We start from the raw sequence: 20,865 nt of genomic DNA on the forward strand, positions 1-20,865 counted from the left end.
ATGGCAATAACTTTAAACTGATTCTGAAGTTTAAGAAATGTTCTTGATTCAATTGATTTAAAAACGCAGACACCCTAAATCTCCACAAATTTTTTGACTATTTTTCTCATGTTTTTGAGAACGCTTTCAACGCAAGTTTTAATCATAAAACTCAGAAAAAGGCGAAATGTTCCATTGATCGTTTTTAATTTCACCAGAATGAGAACAAAACCTAAAATTTTGACAAAATTCCAGTGTGTCTCCGACAGATGCCGCACCAATTATATAATTGCCAATTCTGCTATTCGCAGAGGATCTACGAAAGGCCTTGCAGCCTGGCTAAGCATAGTCAGTTTCTCTTATAGTAGAGTTTACAGGAAAACACCTTTAATTTACCCAGTTTACTTGAAAATTTTTGAAAATCCGCCCCCTTCTCGAGAAAATTCTAGATCCGCCCATGATTTACTTATAAAGACGGAGATTCTTTAGTAGATGCAATAGAGGGGGAGGGGCGGAGAAATTGTTAATGAGATCCGAAAAACCTAGGGTTTTTTTTTCCATTAATTAAAATGTGGTTCTTGCGAATTGTAGAGAAGCTATCCGTAGGCTTTAATAGTCCTGTCAAGGGTAGTCTATTTGTATTATCTCATCACTTTCCAGACCGGTTTATTTTGTTGAGCGCAGCTCTATTCTCAACTCAAGGTCGTTTTTTGCGTCTAGAGTTTTAAAGTGATATGACTATTGCAGCCGAAATCGGTCAGGTTGTGGTGGACCTGAAGTTGCAGGTCAAGTGACGACCACGACTTGATCGCCTTACCAATATGCTAAGTGGCTCTAATTATTTTTTTCCAAGAAGAAAACTACGGTTACTTTTCTATTGGTAATAACTGCTACCAATTTTTCAGACTTTTTTTGTGTTTCTTCAATTGGAGCAAATTTTCGAAAAACTGAACGTAAAAATGAAGGTTAAGTAATATAAACCATACTTCTAGGCATGCTCTCTTTTATTTAATAATTGTTTGTAAGAAAATCCCGGCTGCGTAGCTAAAAGTTTAATATTTGAACTGATTTGACAAATCTTAAATTTTTCATACAGAAGCCAAAAAATTTCTCGTGTCCGCTAATGATTCAAGCTTGCAACCGGTCACTTTTTTCTCTTTTTTCATCTTAGAAAGCTCAATTTTCAACTGTTTTTTTAATTTTCAAGCTTCTCATGTTAGTAAGTTAGGTTTCTCTTGAAGCGGCAAATTTTTAACTTGAGGTCGATTCATCTTCAATTTTTAGCCATTTTTCACATTTACACTAGCCTTTCAAGGATAAAAAACCGTAGAACCTGTATTAGTTAAAATCTAGACTGTAAATATGTTACAATTTACAAAAATGGTAAATCAAAGAAACTTTTTATCGCAACTTCGCCTGGGGCCGACGCAAATAATAATCAGCCGGGTTTCACCAAGATTCAAAAGCATAAAGAAATGAAGAAACCAAAAGCATGCAGAAACGAAGAAACCAAAAGAATAGATAAGCGAAGAAACCAAAAGCATAAAAAAACGACGGAGCCAAAAGCATAAAGGTTATTTTTTGTATCAGGAAAATGACTAAAATACCAATAGTTGTTGTGCTACAGTCACGAGACATAGAAATTGCAAGTTTTAGTTTTCAAACAAGATAATGAACCAATTTTTTTTAAAGTTTGTGCCGTTTTCTCTACAACTAATAAAGATACACGGTTGAAACTTTGACAAATGGTGAATGAAACTTTTTTTTCCGACAAAAGCCGGGTAAAAACCGCAAAAAATATATTTTTAAGGTGTCGTTTGGCCATTTAATTAGAAGGCAAACGTTCATTACCTCGCTTGAAAACTAGAAGTTGCAACTTCTAGGTCCCGTAACTGTAAAACCTTTTTACCCAAGTTGTACCAACAAGCTAAAGCATTTCATTTCGTTTTATGAGAAACGGGGATTAAACTTAACTGAATCAAACCCCACCCCTCCAGATAAAAAGTCAGGACTGTAATTTTTGTTAATAATGACCGATCGCAATGAAAATTTCGTTCGTGATCTAACTACTACTGTTCTGAAGGACCAATGTTTACACCATAAAGTTGATTTTTATTGGACGCAGAGGTGCGAAAGTCATAGGTTTTATCACCATTTCTTCATATCTTCTTAAGATCAGTATCACTTCAATCCAACTTTTTTAATCAGCCCCCCCCCCCTTAGCATCGAAACAACCACCATCTCCTGCACGTAATTCTCAAAAACTATAATAACGAACAAAATTTTCTAGCACAAAATTGAAGAGTTTATCTATACAATGAAAGCAATAGCAACTTTTTTCAAGCATACAGAACGCTTTTACGAACGCATGCTTTTTCTATGTGCGCTTTAAACATTGCTTAAAATATACTTAATCATTTGGTATTAGAAACAAAATTTTATTTAACTGAAAAAGTAAACAAATATAAAAATTAGCTTTCAAAAATGTCTGTAGTTCCTGCAGTGGATGTTCAAAAGTTGACCTCGGCTGACTGCAAAAGACTAGTCGGTTTCTACCTCTCGGAACTGAGGAGGATTCAAGCGAAGCACATGGAGTTCCTTAATCAGAAGTTCACATTCATAAAAGCCGTGCAAAGGGACCATCTCACAACAGGCAAGTTTGCTCAACAAGTTGGCTCTTCATATGTCCACCAGATTTTTCATCCAAAAACTTCTTCAATTTTCTATTAAATTTTGTGGTGTTCAACTTTCTTAATCCGTAACAATTTAATTTACCCTTGTTTTTTTTTGCTCTGAACATTTTTATGCCAACTTTTTAGGACACTGTTATATTACCTCTTAGGTATGAGGTTCTCCAAATTCACAGATTTTGAATCAACTTTATTTTTTTCGTATACATGTTCAGACAATAACCAATCTCATTAGACCATCATAGTTTTTAAACTCATTGATGTTATTTGTTTTTGATATTCTAAAATATTGTGAAGGTGCAAAAAAATTTTAGTTTAAAACTATTGGGAGTAAAAAAAAGCAGGGTAAAAACATACGGGAAAAATTAAGACGAAACTTTTTCATTAACGGCAAATGTTCATAGATCTTGTTGGTTTATCTGTCATTTGCTATTCCTAGAACTGAAAAGCTTTGCGAAAAAAAAGGTTTGTATTCGGGTGTCTCTTCGACACACAAAACAAGGAAATCAACGTAAGATGAGATTAAACAAAACTTTTTGGGGGACCTTTCATGCCAGAAACCGAATGGCAAAAGTTTATTTTTGCCAGTCACAGCTTAGTAATCGAAAGGATTCGAAAAATTTAAGCGAAAGTATTCAAAAAAATTAAGCTGGAAAATCAGTCAGTTTAGGACAGTTTGAAGGACGCTGATTGGTTGAACGTTTTAGTCCTCCTGGGATGAAAAAAAACTCATTATTGTTCCGATCATTTCTTTTTAGTTTTTTTCTTTTTTTTTTGTTTTCCGCGCAAAACTAGCACCAAAATACAAAAATTCCAAAAAAAATCAGTGTCGGGAAAAATCGGTTTAGGGATTTTGATTTTTCATCTCTTTTTCGAGCGAGTAAAGCAAGCAAGCAGGCTTATCTTGCTTTTCAATCAAAAGCATTTACCACAAATAATCATTGTAGTGGATAGTGTTATATATCATGTTGAAGGCCTTTCAGCCTCGATTCACGCGACATTAAAAAATTCGAAACGTTGTCCATTGTTGAGAAAAAACAGTTTAAATTTTTCATTGTTTTTATTCTACTTTTGAGCGTAAAAAAGCAAGTGAGCAGGCTCAGTTTAGAAATAAAGCTTTAGTTTAGATCCAATTGAACTAATTTTTGAAATTTTTCTTGCCGAAAGATTTCAAAAATATTTTGTAAAGAAAATTGAAATTTTTTTATTAATAATAATAATAATTGTTGTTTCTGCTAATCGCAGAGGAGATATCAGTAGGCCTTAACAGTCCTGTCGAGGATAGTCCATTTGTATTATCTCCCCACATTCCAGACAGTGTTATTTTGCTGAGCGACGCTGTTTTTTTGCGACTCAAGGCCGTTTTTTTGCGTCTAGAACTTTTACGTGGTACCACTATTGGAGCCAAATTTTGTCAGGTTGTCATAGAGATCAAGTAAGAAAAATTTTTGAGGTTCTTTGTTTTTTTCTTGCAATTTTTGACCAAAAATTTTTTTTTTCACTGCGATTGTTGAATATGCCCAATTTCTAGTTTTTCGTCAGATTTTTTTAATCACACGACGCCAAAAAACAACAATAGTTTGAAAAAAAGAAAGGTTGAAAATCCCTTTTTATTTATGCATATGGTCGGAATATTGTGCTACTTGCACAGCGACCAGTTGTTCCTGTTTCAAAATCGTTTGTGTTGATAGTGGTTGTAGGTACAAGGAAAAAATCTACTACAAGTTCTCACATTTGTTAGTACAAATTGTTGAATTAGCTATGCAAAGAGTGGATAAATTGCTTCACTTCTTTATAATATTTGCTCATAAAAACAATAATTGTTGTTTTTTTGATTTTGCATTATAAATATGGATAATAAAACTATATAACCTATATAATATTTATAATATATATATATACTATATTATACTATATAATGTATATACTATACGACGTTTATTGTTTTTTTTTGTCAAATAGTCTTTAAAGTTATGAAAGTTTTGAGAAACCTAATTTCATTAAAAGTTTGATTTGGTCTCAAACCTTCTTTGAATTGTAAGATGATAATCTTTATTTTCATTCAGAAACGTTGATTATGCTGGGTTTTCAAATTATGCAGTTATAAACTTTTGTTCATGTAAACCAAAGCTCGCATGCTTTGGCTGCGATCTCAAGACGAGATATTGTCACTGGAAATCGGAAAACTAGTACCAAACTATCGGTTTTTTACACCAAATCCTTTTCACTTACAATATTTTTTGTATCCCGTTGGTAAAGATATGATTTACCTTGCTTGAAAAAACCTAAGTTCTAGACAGAATATATGTCTCAAGATTATCCAAAAATCAAGTTGGCAATTTGCTCTGTTTGATTTTTTCTGTCTGTACCAACTTTTGGATTTTTTATAAAGCAAAATAAATCAATGAGCTTGAAACTCATGATGGCTTAATTCGTTTCGTTAATGTTAAAAAATTTAATAAAAAAAGCTAACTTGATATAAAAAAAAGTCAGTAAGCATGGAAAATCTAATTACCTATTGGGTAAAAGAATGGTGCGCTAAAAGTTTTTGTTATGAAAATGATTGAGGTGAAAGTGAGGTAAAATGTTAATGCGTAAAAAATAATAGGACACTTTTGAATTTACCAAAAAATTGAATGTAGTATCAGGGTTGGATCCAGGATTCTCTTGAGAGGGTGAAACTTCAAAAGAAATTTGCTGATTTTTTAGGTCGACCAATATACTTGTCCGAGCGCTTCCTGAACATTCTAAAGACCCTATTTTATCAAAAGTTTCTGCTCTGCAACCGATTTTGGAAAAAACTGTTTAAAAATGATGTTTTTGAGCACTTTGTGCGTTTTTTTTTCGGCGCGCGCTTCCCTGCAAGTTTATTATATTAGCGCCAAAGGCGGCTTAACAAAAACTTTACTGTTAGTCGGCCGACGGGGTGAATATTAGTAAAGGAGGGAATCTTTAGTTGGCGAGGGGGTCGAATACCTGAGGGGGGTAGTGGAGGTATCGCACTCCCTGTCTCCCCCTAAATTCTCCGGTGTAGTATTAATCATCATTGGCACAACAGAAATCCCCGCAATCCCAGCCCAACAGAGAGTAGTTCGCATGATAACACTTTCCTCGTGAAAAAGGGATCTTAAAGCAAGGTGCAATGGGTGTCAAATCCAGGGGCTTTACTTTTACTTGCATAGGTGCCAATCATCCTTGCATTGACTCAGTGGATGCCCTGGAGAGAGTGGCGACTGGATTGAGACAGAACGAGTGGTCCAATAAGATAGACGTGGACGTGGTCAGTCTACTAGTGGCCAACATCCACGAACTCAACCAGATTGTACAGGGCTTCCTCCAGTTGTACTTCCAGCTAAGGTAGTAATTGTATTTGAAAGAGGCTTCCCCTCAGTGTGCTTCCAGCTAAGGTCTTATTTGTTATTGAAAAAATTAGAAGACTCTTCTACCCCAACAACTCGAAACATTTTTTAAAATCAGAGCTGACGGGGGAGCAGTTGAAAAGCCATTTTTGCAGCTCACTTAACTAGATAATCTTTGTATTAAATTGAATTGGAAATGAAAGTATTGCATTTTTCCGCAGTTTAGTTAGCTTCTATGAATCTTTCGAAAGAGTTGATGGCAATTTTTTATATGCTTTTTTTATTGGAAATTTTTAAAATCGAAAAAAATCCAGTTTTTGATCGGTGGCTTGATCCAGAAAAATCCGTGACTTGATGCAGAATTTTTGGGTAAAATAAGTATCTTTATGAAATTTTTTCTAGGCCATCAATCCGGTATGATCTTTCATCTTCGGATCGAGACGCCGACCAGCTGAAGAATTTCATGTCCCCCCACACCAACGTGCTGAGTCTGGCACGTCGATTCCAGCTACACCTCAACGACAGAGAAGAAGACCAAGTGGGGGGCATTCTGAACCTCATTCCATATATGGTGCAGACTGCTGCTGACGTCACGACTGCAATCAGTGCTCACAGTCATGATTTGGAGCAGGCGGAAATTGAAGAAATGAAACGGTACACAATTAGCAGTTCATTTTCCTTCTATTACGCTAGCAAAAAACTATATATGTCGGACAAAACGCTTGCTAGGAATAAAGGGTCCTTTCTACTTTCTACCTTAGAAAGTAAATCTAAAATTCGCTGAGAAATATTTTATTAAAAAAAGAAGTTAGTATGAATTTACAGCAAGTTGCCTTTTGACTCAATATCTATTTTAACGGTGAGATTAGAGATATTTTTTAGAGATTGGTTGGGGTAGTTGAGGAGAGTGGTGTTGGTGTTAGAAGAGATATTGTTGGGAATGAATTCCCGTAGTTTTGAGCTTCTATTTATACTCAGATGGGGAAATCACGCCACTTTTCGTATCAAATGAGAAGTTACTTCTTAACTTCGTATTCTCTATTCGTACATTCGTATTTTACGAGAAGAAGGTTTCGTATGCTCGTATTTTACGAGAGGAATCGTTAATATTCGCTTTGAATGAGAATAGTCGTTTCAATTCTCAATGCTTAAAACGTTAGACCAATTATTCCAATAGCATTTCCCTTCCTTTTGCAAGGGAATAAAAACATATTTCTTTTGTGGTGGCGGCGGCGTCACATTTTGTGAACGCAATAAAATAATTCTTGTTTTTGTTTCTATTTGAAATCAGAACATATCCATCCTCCTATTTGGAGAGAAAAAAAAACTGAAACTTTCATTTTTTTTTACTTTCACTTGAATAGTGGGGTAATTGTTGATCGATCGAAGCTTTTTCTTTCAATCTCATAAAGTTGGTTCAATAGTTTGTTGGTATTACAGGTAGCAGATGTTTTTGAACAACTGATACTTTGAGTCAGGCTTGAATGAATATAAATACATCAGTTACATTTATAAATCAAAATAGAGTTTACACAACCAAGGGATTTAACTATAAAATTAATTACATCAAAATTATTTGTTTCTCAAAAGTTTGAAGGTTAGTTTTATTCCTTGAACATTCTTTTTCTGAAGTCTTCTTTTCTTCTTGAAGTATGTGAAGTCTTGAAATATGTGAAGTGAGTGTCCATATGCGTAATAAGGGGAGGACTGGTTCATACAAAAGGGTGTATTTTTTTTTATAAAAGTCAAAATTGTTGAGAAAGGAAAAAAATTAATAGCTATACTACATAGCTATATGAAACGAAAGAATAAATGTTTAAATGAAAGGATAAATTTTTACAATTTTCCTTCCAACCGGGCTATAAGTTGGTGATTTTTTGTTTTCAAATTGTGGATTTGCTTTTTCAGCTCCCGGATTTGGTGCGTTTCATGTATATGACTGCGCTGAATTTGCTCAGTATAGTCATCTAACTGGGGAGTTTGTAATTTTGCTGTCAGATGTTTTGCTGGGACATAGATTTTTTGATATTCAAGAAGGGAATTAGTTATGGAGTACATTTTTTTTATAGGGTGATAGGCTTCTAATTTAAAATGATTGATTAATGGATTCAAAGCATAATTGAGATCCATATCGAAGCCGGGATTGCTGTTAGAATTAATGTATCGTTCCCTTTCTTACTGAATATGTAGTTTAGTATTTAATTTAGTGGGGTGTAAGGGCTGTCGCCTAATGGTCATTGGATATTGAGAAGTTGATACCGGCGTATTTGACGTTAGTATCTTAAATGGTCTTACAATCTGGGTCCGTTTTTTAATTTTGGAATACGAGGGAACCAGGGGTATTTTGAAATCAGGGGGTGAAATTTTTAGGGGTGGTGGCTTTGACGCTGTAGTTATTGGGAAGCTGAATTGTTTGAAGTAGTGGCTCAACGAAGGATCGTGTTGAGGTTGGCTTTGCAGTGGATGTTGTAGTAGTAGAAACAGTTGGTTGTTGAGTGAGTGCTGAAATCTGCGAGTCCAGTGGATCAGTTGGTGGCAGGAGTGAGAGAAGGTCCTCAAAATCTCTCAAGTCGTCATCAAGTGATGCGTCCATAGTTGAATCAGTTGGTATATCTTTAAGCATTTCCTCGAGAGTGGTTAGAACAGGATCTTGGTCCATTAGTTCACCTTCCTCTAGTTCACTGTTTGGATTTGTCATTTTGATAGGAAATCTGAGTTAGATTTTTATTTTTGTTTGAGGAATTCAGCAGATTTATTTTTTTTGGAGAGAGGAGGTTTTGAATGCAAGATGTGGAATTGAGCAAGAATGAAAACAACTGTATATCAGTTAGTTTTTAAAGGCTGTTTTTGCTTTTTTGCAAATCTAAGCTCTGATTGGTCGTTGTTATTCGGCGTCTTTCGGAAGTGACTCTTTTTAAGTCGTAATTCCTTCGCCATTCGTTTTGTAATGTTGTGGTTTTTTCCACTCTGGTTTACTGTCGTGGTTTTTCCACTTAGTTTTGATTTGTTGAGATCTAGCAGTGAAATGATTTTTATTCGTTTATGCTGATGTTAATTTTTAACAACTGCATTCCCCTTCCCTATTGGAGGAGGAAAATGAAAAAAAAACATCTCTTCATAAAAGAGGACTAAAAGCAACATCATTTGTTTGCTTTCCGTTCAGTTTTAACTATCTGTATTTTATCCTCAAAAAAAAATTTTCTTCGTCCAAAATGAAATTTATCGATCCTGAAGATAATCTGGTGGACTTCCCGGAGAAGTTTTTGAACTTACGGGATGAGCTAAATTTCAAACATGAAGCCTTGCTGGAGGACAAGGAAGTCGAGAGAAGGGTGGCAATCTACAACGGGATAGTAGAGAAAGGGGCAAACTTAACGCCTATGGAATTTATGATATTTATGGACCGGAGTTATGTCTTCAAGTATCCGGTACTGAATACCGATGAACTATTTGAGCTGGGCTCAATTCAAAGTAGGTTCTTCGCCAAGAAACTACGAAGCCCATGAAGTGGAAACCATGTGGTTTCACAAAAAACAATGGGTTTTGTCCTTATTCTTTGGAGAGGATGTAAGTTTGTTTTACAATACACCCAATTTTAAAAATAATAAAAAAAAAATTTTATTCAAGTGGCATGGCAACATAGAAATAGTATATAAATTTGTTTTACTTTCAAGAAGAATTCTTTAGAAAGCCAGCAACAGAGGAAGAAATTAGAAAAAAGGTAGAGCTGGATATCATGTTGGAGAAAATATATCAAGCTTGGTGGCGGCCTTATTCAGCGCTGCAGTTTGCAGTGAGGAGCCTGAGTAGGGCCGCTGAAAATTCTCTGGAAAAGATGGCGGCTGTTAAACTAATCAAATCCTACACGGATATAAAGTCTAACCTTTATAAAAGTTATTTTTAAATCTATTTGTAAATATGTTTATTTTTGGTGTTTTTTTTGTGGTTTTATTACAAACAAAGGAATTATAAAACAGAAAAGAAAAGAAGGCCAATAAAAAAAGCATAAAAAAACAATGAGTTTGGCCAAATAAATACTTAGTGTTTATTATTTCTTTTTAAATTTGCCAATTAAACTAGATGGAATTGTAGTTCCATAAAAGTTTGTAGGACAATTTGTCCGTTTAGGTCTTTTAGATTCGAGAATGTCATTAAAAATGTCATTAAAGACAAGTTGGGATGGAATATTGGGGTATCAGCCATTTTATATTTAGTTTAAACCTTTAAAAAGAAAGATAGAAAAGTATATAAATTGTTTTAGAAAACTTAAATTTCCGATTTGGAAATTTTATTACTTCTCTTTATTTGTAAGAGAAATTTCAATAATTCTCCAGTTTGAGAATTGGAATCTTTGCTTTTTTATCTCTTTTTGAGACTTTAGCAATTTTTGCGAATTTTTAGAAGGTGAGCCTCACTGGTCGCACCAATTTATTACGCTAGCAAAAAACTATATACGTCGGACAAAACGCTTGCTAGGAATAAAGGGTCCTTTCTACTTTCTACCTTAGAAAGTAAATCTAAAATTCGCTGAGAAATATTTTCTTAAAAAAAGAAGTTAGTATGAATTTACAGCAAGTTGCCTTTTGACTCAATATCTATTTTAACGGTGAGATTAGAGATATTTTTTAGAGATTGGTTGGGGTAGTTGAGGAGAGTGGTGTTGGTGTTAGTAGAGATATTGTTGGGAATGAATTCCCGTAGTTTTGAGCTTCTATTTATACTCAGATGGGGAAATCACGCCACTTTTCGTATCAAATGAGAAGTTACTTCTTAACTTCGTATTCTCTATTCGTATGCTCGTATTTTACGAGAGGAATCGTTAATATTCGCTTTGAATGAGAATAGTCGTTTCAATTCTCAATGCTTAAAACGTTATACGAATTATTTCAATAGCATTTCCCTTCCTTTTGCAAGGGAATAAAAACATATTTCTTTTGGTGGTGGCGGCGGCGTCACATTTTGTGAACGCAATAAAATAATTCATGTTTCTGTTTCTATTTGAAATCAGAACACTTCCCCCGAGCACCAGCAAAATTTTCCCCTGCAAAGTCTCCCCCCAAGCACCTCAGTGTCCAATTTTTATTTTAAACTAATTCACAGATTGGAAAAATTCATTTTTATGCAGCGTTCTTTAATAATACAACTCTGCTATGAATATGGTTATTGAGAGTAAGTGGTCTTTTTGAGATTTGTTTAGCGGTTTTTCTCTTCTCTGAAAGATTAACGAACTTGCGGTGAGTTTTAGAGCTCAGCAGAAACCTCCAACACCGGCTCCAGTTGTGCAGCCCCGGACACCAGTGCAAACGTGTGACGCCAACTCACAAGTGATGGGCAAGGAGATCTTCCAGGCGTCGCGAGCCAAGGACTCCGGCACCCAATTGTCGGCCGAAGACTGGCGCAAGATGCAAATACAGGAGAAGAACCGCAACTATGTTTATGGCTTAGGACACTTCCCGCCATTTGCTGTAGACAACTGAACTTGAAAGGAAAAGAATCCAAGATTAGACGGAATAATACTGTTTTAGAGAATATTTTATGAAATTTGAAAGAAACTGGCTAGAAGTTTGAGTTTTTTTGATGCATGATAATAAACATAATGAGTGTCTTCTGTATTCTAACTTCAGAAAAAATTTATCACCTCATTCTTTATTTGAGTATTGTTATCACCAGATAAAGTGCGTTCTGTGCTAATAGAACAGAATGACATCATTGCAGGAAAAACGCGTGCTGTGCTAATTGTAGAAACAATATATTTTTTTTGTTGCATGTTTGCTCAAAAAATATTTTCGTCAAGTTTGTTTTGGCTAGTGCGAGACACTTGAAAAAGGCAGCAATAGTTAGTTAGTAAATTTTTTTTCAAGGCAAAACAATAGTAGGACCAGTAGTGGTTCCTTTTAGATTAGTAGTGGCTCAGTAGCTGAGCGGTGAATTAGTGACAAAAAACAGCAAAAAAATCAGACAATTTTCTCGATCCTGACCAAAATTTTATGAAACAACTTTTCGAAATCCCAATGACGATTAATAGGGTTTCAACATTACAAGAGACTGTTTTGCCTGCGTGCAACCTTCGCCACCCCCGAAAAAGAACCGATTTAGTCCAAAGTCCGTTCCCGCACATAGAAAGGGTGGGAGCATAACAAATATTTCAATAGCTAAACAATTAGCTTCAAACGTCATTCTCAACCCCTATCCTTCTAATAATCTCAATCAAGCCACAACGACATGATTTAGATTCGGGGTGTTTTTGAAAAAGAAAATTAAATTGGCGTATTCCTTGTACAACAAAAAGGCTGCACAAGATTATATACCCCGTATGTTCAAGTTTCAACTAGCCTCAATTTGAGCACTTGTTTTTCAAGTGAAGGGTCTTTCAGATAATTTTTTCAAAGCTTCATAAAATGTTGTTCTTTTAGCTTAATTGTTGTGATCAAATAATTAAATGGGTTTATGGACTAATTTTTTTCAACCCAAAGACCGGAAAATATAGAAAATATAAAAAACAAAAAGTTAAATTCCTTCTAGATAGAAAAAAAAGACGTAACACTCTTCCAGTTCAAACGTGATTTTGTACTTGTTTTTTTTCTTATAAACTTACTTAGCCACGATGAACCCAATAGATAATTGCGGCGACAGTCGGGCCTCATTGCAACTACAAAATGTCGTGTGTAAAATTCAGCGGTAAAAAAAGTAAATGATGTAAACCAAAACTTGGAAAAAATGAGAGGCCTTACAATTAAACAAGGTCAAAAAAAATCAGCAAAATCAGAGTTTATGGTTGATCCTTTGCAAGATCAAGAGCGCAATATGAATAATGAATAAAGATTGCGTGGTGGTAAGGAATCGAGCTATCAATGCGAGAAATATCCATGATGTTACAAGCAAAACAGGGAATTTTCAACTAATGTATTGAAGTAAAAACTATTGATGGGTTGTTACCGAGTGTCCAAGTGTAAAAGTAAGTTCATATATTTTGCAGATAAAGATATGGTTTCATGAGTGCTATCCATATATTCAATACGATAAATCAAAATTACATTTGAGTGAGTGAGCAACTGCCCCCATTCTGAGGCTGAACTAAGATCGGAGGCAGCAAATATGGTAACGATTACATCGACCAACAATTGTACAGTTTCGATATTGGTTGCAAACGATAAAACGAAACACGACTAAGTTTTGCCGGTACATTACAAGATGGAATTGCTGAAAAATGAAAACACTGCTATCGAACGCAATCGACTGAAATTATCAAGAGTGGACAAAAAATGATGATGAGAGATATCCAGCGTATGAAAAGCAAAAATACTGACAACCATTGAATGTCGTAAGTATCGATAACTGCCAAAAAAACTCTTAAATAATGGCCTTTATGTGGAAGCTTGAGCGGAAACAATTTATCTTGCGCTTGTTTCGTTACTTTTTCAGGTTGGTTTGATTTCTTTTACCGGCTTTTTTTCAAAGTATTAATCAACATTCCATATATGGAAAGAAAAATCCTAGATTTTGTCTTCGTCCATTTTTCTTGGTACCATAAAAATGAAAAAAAAAGCATGTGTATTTGAAACTCAAAAACGCAATTATGAACTTAGGAAGGAGCAATAAAAAGTTCCTTTGCAGCTAAATTACTTACACATGCTCATAACCAGTTAAAGTGTAGTAAAAAAATTTCTGTTTCAATGACCATGCCTTGTCTGTGAGTCCGCAGGCAGCCTTAACCTACTACGAGTTCACCGTGAGAAAGTTTGGGCAGGGTCACTTTCATCGAGATCAGATAGCTGTTTCGGGAATATAGATTGGTTGGTGCTACCTGCATGTAAGTTTGCAAGCTGTCTTAACCTGCTGTGAGTGCACGGCAAAAAGAAGTTCAGACAAAATTTTGATGATTCATATGCTTATGTGAACTTTTTTGCTATAAGCAAACATTCTCTATAAACAGACTAAGAGAGTTTTTTCAGTTATTACAAGGAAAAAATCTAAAAGCAAAAAAACAGGTGGCCACGAGGAAACACCTCATGGCCACTATTTGGCTACAAAACGTTAGATCACTACCAAAAAAAATTAGATTAACGTTTCATACTGCTCGAGAGTTTCTCAGATACATCAACAGCATAATGCGTTACAGAAACAACGGTTTAACGGTCACAAAAAAAACGTTCTTTAAATAGGGTTATCAAAAAATGATGAATGGCTCACGGATAAAAAGGGTATTGGAGTGTTTCCAAGTAACAGTTACCAAGTACAAAAAATCCTTAAAACAAACTACATTGTTTGAATTATGCCTGAAAGTTTTGCAAGACTGTGGAGAGTTAACTCACATACGTTTAAATTGTATCTAGTTGAGTTAAATAACCAAACTTTTGATGACCTACAGTCTCACTGTAATGATTTTTGTTACATTTCTATTGGCTTCACAATTTATTTGCGGTGACTTCTATGTAATTTGTAATGGTTCCTCAAAAAATGGTCAGAACTCTAAAACTTTTGTTAGGACACAACTTAAAGACAAAAATGCATCATCTGCTACAAGAGTATGAACTAAATCCAGAAGTGTGGTATGGTAGACAGACTTATTTTTAAGAACCTGAAAAGGCACACGAATGTCAAAAACAGCAATTACACAGTAGCGGTCAGGAACTGAGTTGACAGTTCTTAACCGGAATTCATCTTCAATCAATTGCGAAACTGCGGTCAAACAATTTAAGATCATTTGACCACTTAAGCTAACAGAAAAATCGACATTTAAGCGGTCCGAAAAACTTGGATTGATAAACAAGTTACCAAATTTATAATTCTGCTGCGAAAAAGGCACTCGAAAATGATGATTGCACAAAAGTCCAAAAATAGTAGAAATAAAAAAGACAACACTTATTTAAAACAAAAGGCAATTTCTACCAACAGAAACTAAAATAAACAAGTACAGAAAAAAAAGAAATATTTTGCAAAATTTTCAAAAAAAAAAACGACTGAAAAAAAACGTTAAAAAAACGGAACAATAGACATGAGTCAATGTTGAAATCTTTTTTGCGATTTTTCTCAACAATAGGTGAAAAACTTGCTTCGAAAAGGGTAAACAGGAGAAATCAAATCACAATGAAATAAAACTTGAATTCAATGGCCCTGTTGCACATTGAAGTAAGAGTGGCAGAAAAATTGCTGATTTACTTTTAACCTAAGTATAGCACAGACAGTTTCAATTCTGATAATGTTTATTCGAAAAAAACTAACGCCATCCATAGTTGCGGTACTTACAAAATTGTTCCAGAAAAATTTTCATAAGACATACTCTCGAGAATGCCCTAATTTAGAAAAAAACCATTGCAATTTACAATGAATGACGTCACTTCCAGTCAAAAACCTTTGACCCATTTCATTGCTTCAAGCATTTGGAAAAAATCTCGAAATACCGTTTTTATCCCAATTCTGAGCTTCCTGCTAAATCAATGTAATTTTAAAACAACTAGTTTGGATTCGAAGCAAAAGGAAGTATCATAAATGCAGTTGTGACGCAGTGAATTTTTTGGATCTAAAGGGACTTTTGTCGCAGTAAATGATAATTTAAAATTTCAAAAATGTGTTTTTTATGGCTTGTGAGTGTTTGGAATCATATCTAGAATAAAAACAGTATGATGTATACAGAAGTAAAGAAAAAGTTTTCATTTTTAGGGAACGTAAAATTTGGTGTACCAAAAAGGTCTGTGCTGGTTCTATTCATCCTCATTATTATTGTCCCACCATTGCATCAAATGTTATTTAAATTTACCTATCACTGCATCAAATGTCATTTGAACAGATCATCAAAATGCAGTAGACCAGACTAGTTAGACCAGATCAGACACACTTTCAAAATCGACAAACGAAAAACTATAGCACTCAAAAAAAGCACCCTTAAATAGAATTTTTACACCAAAAATCAATTATCATACGCATTGGGAAAATGTTTCATGCCTCACGCCGATATCAAACTGAAATAAAAAAAATTGCGTCTCAGCAAAAGATAATAATAAAATAAATCATAGCTTTTCGGACAACTTCAAGTAGAAAAATCATGGTTTGCTAAATCCTGTATTCAACTGATGAGACGAAACTCACAATCATCGTTTTTGGTGGTGAGGTTACTGATAAAAGAACTATAAAAAATGGTTCTCAAAGATTTCAACTACAAAAACTACACTGTTCATCAGCAGTTTATTTATATCTACTATTTTGTTATATATATATATATATATATATATATATATATATATATATATATATATATATATATATATATATGTTTGGTCTTGTATTTTTCAATTGTTCAGCGAAGTATTTTGTGAGCCTGATAAAAACTTTTAAATATTGTTACAACCAATTGAAAAAAGTGGAAGTTCTTTGTATTCGGATGTGTTGTAGTCAATTTCTTATTTTTTATCTTTTTGATTTCCACGTAAAATCAGGTACCACAAAAACTCATAGAAATGGGTCAAATCAAATATCATGTTTAAGCCTTTTCAGTCGTATCGGAACCACAATAAAAAATTTTGGTCAGTGTTCGAGCTATAAAGCATCATAAAAATCTGTTTTCTAATTGGAGCTATGACGAAGCTAGCCCCAATTGCAGATAGTTCTGTCTTCCAGCTATGACGAATATGCTTAATTTTTTTTGTTCAAATCTTTTTATGAAACAACACAGAAAAAACTGCACTAACTTGCAAAAAAAACAAGTTTGGTTCGAACATTCTGTGTTATGGGTAAAGTAACCAGCTATCTTTTTTATTACAATATGTAACTGAGCTGATGTAATTAAACTTGACACATCAAAGAAAAGGTCGGAAGTTTTGTTAACACCGATTAATAAAATTAATACGCCGTTGGGCGCTGTAAAACCTGAAAAATTGTAAGCAATTTTTTGAAATACCGCAAGGCATACGTGCTTGGCAACCCGCAGACTTCAGATTCTATCCGCAGTTTTAAATTTTTTTAGTAAAAAGTTTGACATCCTAAGCAAAAAGATTGAACATCCCAAGCTTAAACATTCGTCAGTTTCTCAAAATTCAGAACAAAAAATGAAACAAAACTTGTGAAACTTCTTACAAAAAACATGATAACACTCAAACACAAAAGCTTTGCTGTATTTTTTTGATAAGCGAAAACGAAAAAAAATTTTTGGCTGTGACTTTCTGATTTTTTAAAATCTTTTGATTGACTTATCAGATATCACTGTTGGAAAAACAAATTTTAGAACAGTGTCTTTGCTTCACAAAAGTTACCAATGAGAATCTCGATTTTATTATGAAAAACATCTGAAATATCGTGTAGAATCTAGTTTAAAGAAATAGCGCAGGCTTTGCGACAAAGTATTTCTTCACGAATAAAATTGAATTTCTCATTGGGTAAATTATGCGAAGCAAGGAAACTTTGATGCAATTTAGAAAGTCAATGAGAGTTCTTGTTTTAAAACTTGTCTTTCCAACAGTGATATCTAATAAGTCAATAAAAAGTTAGAAAAATGAGAAAATAAACTTTTCTCAGATTTTGTTAAAAATTTTTGAAATATGATTGTTAATCTTCTTTATCGAGTTGATTACCTTTTGAAAGTTTGACTAAAAAAGTTTCGAGATAAATAAAATCTACCTTTCTCAATCAGCGCACAGATTTCACGCTAGCGCATTTTAAGCTATTAAATTAATTGATATTGTAACTTTAAAACGTGCAAAAGATTATAGAATACTGAGTTCTTTTTTTTCGGTAAATTATCAGTGAGTTCATAAAGTTTGTCAAACTTTAAAGCTGTTGCCTGAAATAGTATGTGGTACACAAATTCTACAGAACAGTTAAAAAAATTATCTGTGAATTAGCACACAAGTTTCGCTCTAGCGCACTGGAAGCTGAAAAATTCGCGCAGGAAGCAAACTGCGTTTTTAAACCGTACAATAGGTACAGAAAACGGAGTGACTTTTCTTCAATTGCTGTTTGCTGCTATATTAAAGTTTCAACCATGCACAGATACTAAGAAACCGAAAAAATTTTTTTTGATGAGCCTCATTATTGATTGGAGCGCTGCTGAGAAGATTTTTCTCTGGAGGCGCTTATAGAAACGTTCAGATTTACTGTTTATTGCGGCAATTAGGTTTTAGTTATTATTACTTACCATTGCGTAAATGCTGGTATAAATTGCTGTAAGTTTCATTCTAGGAGTTGATGCTCTAAATAACCGCAGAAAAAACGTTTTCGTTTTCTCTACCTAATTTCAAAATTATTCGTAACTAAAAGGCTTCAAGATCAAATATCTTCCGAGTCAACCTGACTCAGGTTTCCTTCAACCATTTTTTTGCCAAAAAAAGACAACATTGCCTGAGCAAAACGAATTTAACAGAGTTTCACAAGCGCTGTGAGAAATTTGGCCAGCTATTTTCTATCTTTCCAACCCTCTAGGTAATTTGGTTTTAAACGATAATAAAAATTTTAAGAAATTCAAAAACAAAACATATAATTTTTACATTTAATTATCTTTTGAGTAGTTATAAGCAATATGTGTCCAATGCTTTTCTGCAAGGTGAAGAAAATGAAAAAACTGGATTTGCTCATAACATGAAAAAGATAAATGTCGAGCACCTGTTTTCACAGAAAAGAACAGCAATTTGATCGAGACGCGTGGAGAGCACAATAATGGCTTTTCAGTGGGAAAATCAGAGGCTCGAAATGTCATCAAGCACTGAAAAGAACTCAAAGAAAAAATTACACCGACTATTGCAAAATTGAGAACGAAAAACTTTGGAGAAAAAATTAGTTGAATTGTGAGCAAGCTGCTCTTAAGTGATTCCAAAAAATTCCCCGGAACGCATTTATCGAGTTGTTTTTTTCCATCTCTCACAGAGTTACATAAGGAAAATCAATGACCTGGTTCTCAGAATGAACTACAAAAATAATGGCTTTTCAGCGGGAAAATCAGAGACTCAAAATGTCATCAAGCACTGAAAAGAACTCAAAGAAAAAGTTACACCGACTATTGCAAAATTGAGGACGAAAAAAAATGGAGAAAATTTTTTTGAATTTTGAGCAAGCTGCTCTTAAGTGGTTCCAAAAAAAAATCCGCGGAACGCATTTGTCGAGTTGTTTTTTCCATCTCTCACAGAATTACATAAGGAAAATCAATGACCTGGGTCTCAGAGTGAACTACGAATTAAATGGCTTTTCAGCGGGGAAAATCAGAGGCTCGAAATGTCATCAAGTACTGAAAAGAACTCAAAGAAAAAGTCACACCGACTATTGCAAAATTGAGGACGAAAATTGGAGAAAAAAGTTTGTTGAGTTTTGAGCAAGCTAGCTGCTCATAAGTGATTCCAAAAAATTCCCCGGAACGCAATTATCGAGTTTCTTTTCCCATCTCTCACAGAGTTAAATAAGGAAAATCAATGACCTGGGTCTCAGCGTGAACTACGAAAATAATGGCTTTTCAGTGGGAAAATCAGAGCTCGAAATGTCATCAAGTACTGAAAAGAACTCAAAAAATAAAGTAACACCGACTTGAGGACGAAAATTGGAGAAAAAGTTTGTTGAATTTTGAGCAAGCTGCTCTTAAGCGATTCCAAAAAAATTACCCGGAGCGCATTTAACGAGTTGTTTTTTCCATTTCTCACAGAGTTACATAAGGAAAAACAATGACCTGGGTCTCAGAGTGAACTACGGAACAAATCACCAGTTAGTTTTTGCCTTAAAATTGCTGCCTTCTTTTGCATTTTAAAAAAAGGGAAGATGTGCGAGCCTCAAGATATGATCGTTTAGAAAATTCAGATTGTCCTTGCAGACTCCCGGGAAACGTACTGAACGCAAGAACTTGACTCAAAAACTGCAATATTAATCTCAGAACAACCACTCTTTTTTCGGGACGCTAGGTTGGTACACGGGCTGGCAAAATTTTCAGTTTTGCATTCAAGTGCCAAATATTCAAAAAATGTGCAAAGCAATCGGGTTATAGATGTAAGCTCGAATGTTTCTAAATATTAACGGTTTCAGCTTATTGCAGTTAGTTAAACCTTTCTGTGCCGGCTGAAATTGTCCGGAAAAACCCGCCATTTTTAGTCAAAGAAAGTTCTTTTATTTGAGGGCCTTTGAAGTTTTTTGAACAATTGCTTGTTTATGGTTCGCATCATTTAACAATCCTATATCTTGGCAAGGTGACTTCTGTTCAAAACTTTCACAAATTGAGTAGTGCAAAATTATCTGGCTTTTAACGACAAGAAAACTTTTGCTTCATTTGTGGGTGTTCACGTTTTGAAGTAAGTTTTCCATAAATGTTGGATTAAGACGGTGTTAATATAAAAAAATGGCTTTGAAATGTTTTAAAATGGTTTTGAAATGTGATTTTAATCTGTTAAGGTAACAAAAAGAAGGTTGTGAAACTACATGGTGTTAAGTTGTTTAAAGTAAAAAAGGTGGGAGCCTGAAATTTGGTCATAATAGAACTTAAATTTGCTACACATCTTGCTTGTTTTGATTACTCGCAGCTTGTCTCTAAAAAGTGCCGTATAATTGTGGAACACCTGATGAAGGTGTGTCGCAAAGTTCTCGAAAAGGACAACATCTCTCGATAAGTGACCGCAAACTTTTCTACTGTCTGCAACCACAGATTTAAGTCCAATCAAAATCAGTTCACATACTTTTTAAACCACAATCGCATTTTTGTAGTTTCGTTATTTTAGAAAAAAAAAGACGAAATCTGCTCACAAATAACCTTTTTGGAAATTGTGAACAAGCCGCTTTCTGCTGAAATAAAACAGGATAATCTTACCACAAGTTTTTTAAATCAGTTTAAGAAGCGTCTGCCATAAAACCAAATCTACCTCAAAAATCTTCTTCTG

At 34.3% G+C, this 20,865-nt stretch overlaps 2 protein-coding genes across 2 annotated transcripts in view; one reads left to right on the top strand and one right to left on the bottom strand.

Moving 5' to 3' along the window:
• LOC134848523 (vigilin-like) overlaps window positions 1–20,865 on the bottom strand; it is a 352,291-nt gene that overhangs the window by 154,564 nt on the left and 176,862 nt on the right. The window lies entirely within an intron of this gene.
• LOC134847863 (uncharacterized) lies at window positions 2,333–11,677 on the top strand. The gene is made up of 4 exons (XM_063865115.1): window positions 2,333–2,632; window positions 5,852–6,026; window positions 6,431–6,682; window positions 11,274–11,677. The coding sequence occupies exons 1-4, from the start codon at window positions 2,464–2,466 to the stop codon at window positions 11,503–11,505; spliced, it is 828 nt and encodes a 275-aa protein (XP_063721185.1). The 5' UTR covers window positions 2,333–2,463; the 3' UTR covers window positions 11,506–11,677.

The sequence above is a fragment of the Symsagittifera roscoffensis genome, chromosome 6 (genome assembly GCF_963678635.1).
Source record: "Symsagittifera roscoffensis chromosome 6, txSymRosc1.1, whole genome shotgun sequence".
NCBI classification, from domain to species: Eukaryota; Metazoa; Xenacoelomorpha; order Acoela; family Convolutidae; genus Symsagittifera; species Symsagittifera roscoffensis.

Coding starts and splice junctions, on each gene's coding strand:
- LOC134847863 (XM_063865115.1), top strand. CDS start 2,464: ATGTCTGTAGTTCCTGCAGTGGATGTTCAAAAGTTGACCTCGGCTGAC. Junction 2,633..5,851: donor AAGGGACCATCTCACAACAG/GCAAGTTTGCTC, acceptor TTACTTGCATAG/GTGCCAATCATCCTTGCATT. Junction 6,027..6,430: donor CAGTTGTACTTCCAGCTAAG/GTAGTAATTGTA, acceptor AATTTTTTCTAG/GCCATCAATCCGGTATGATC.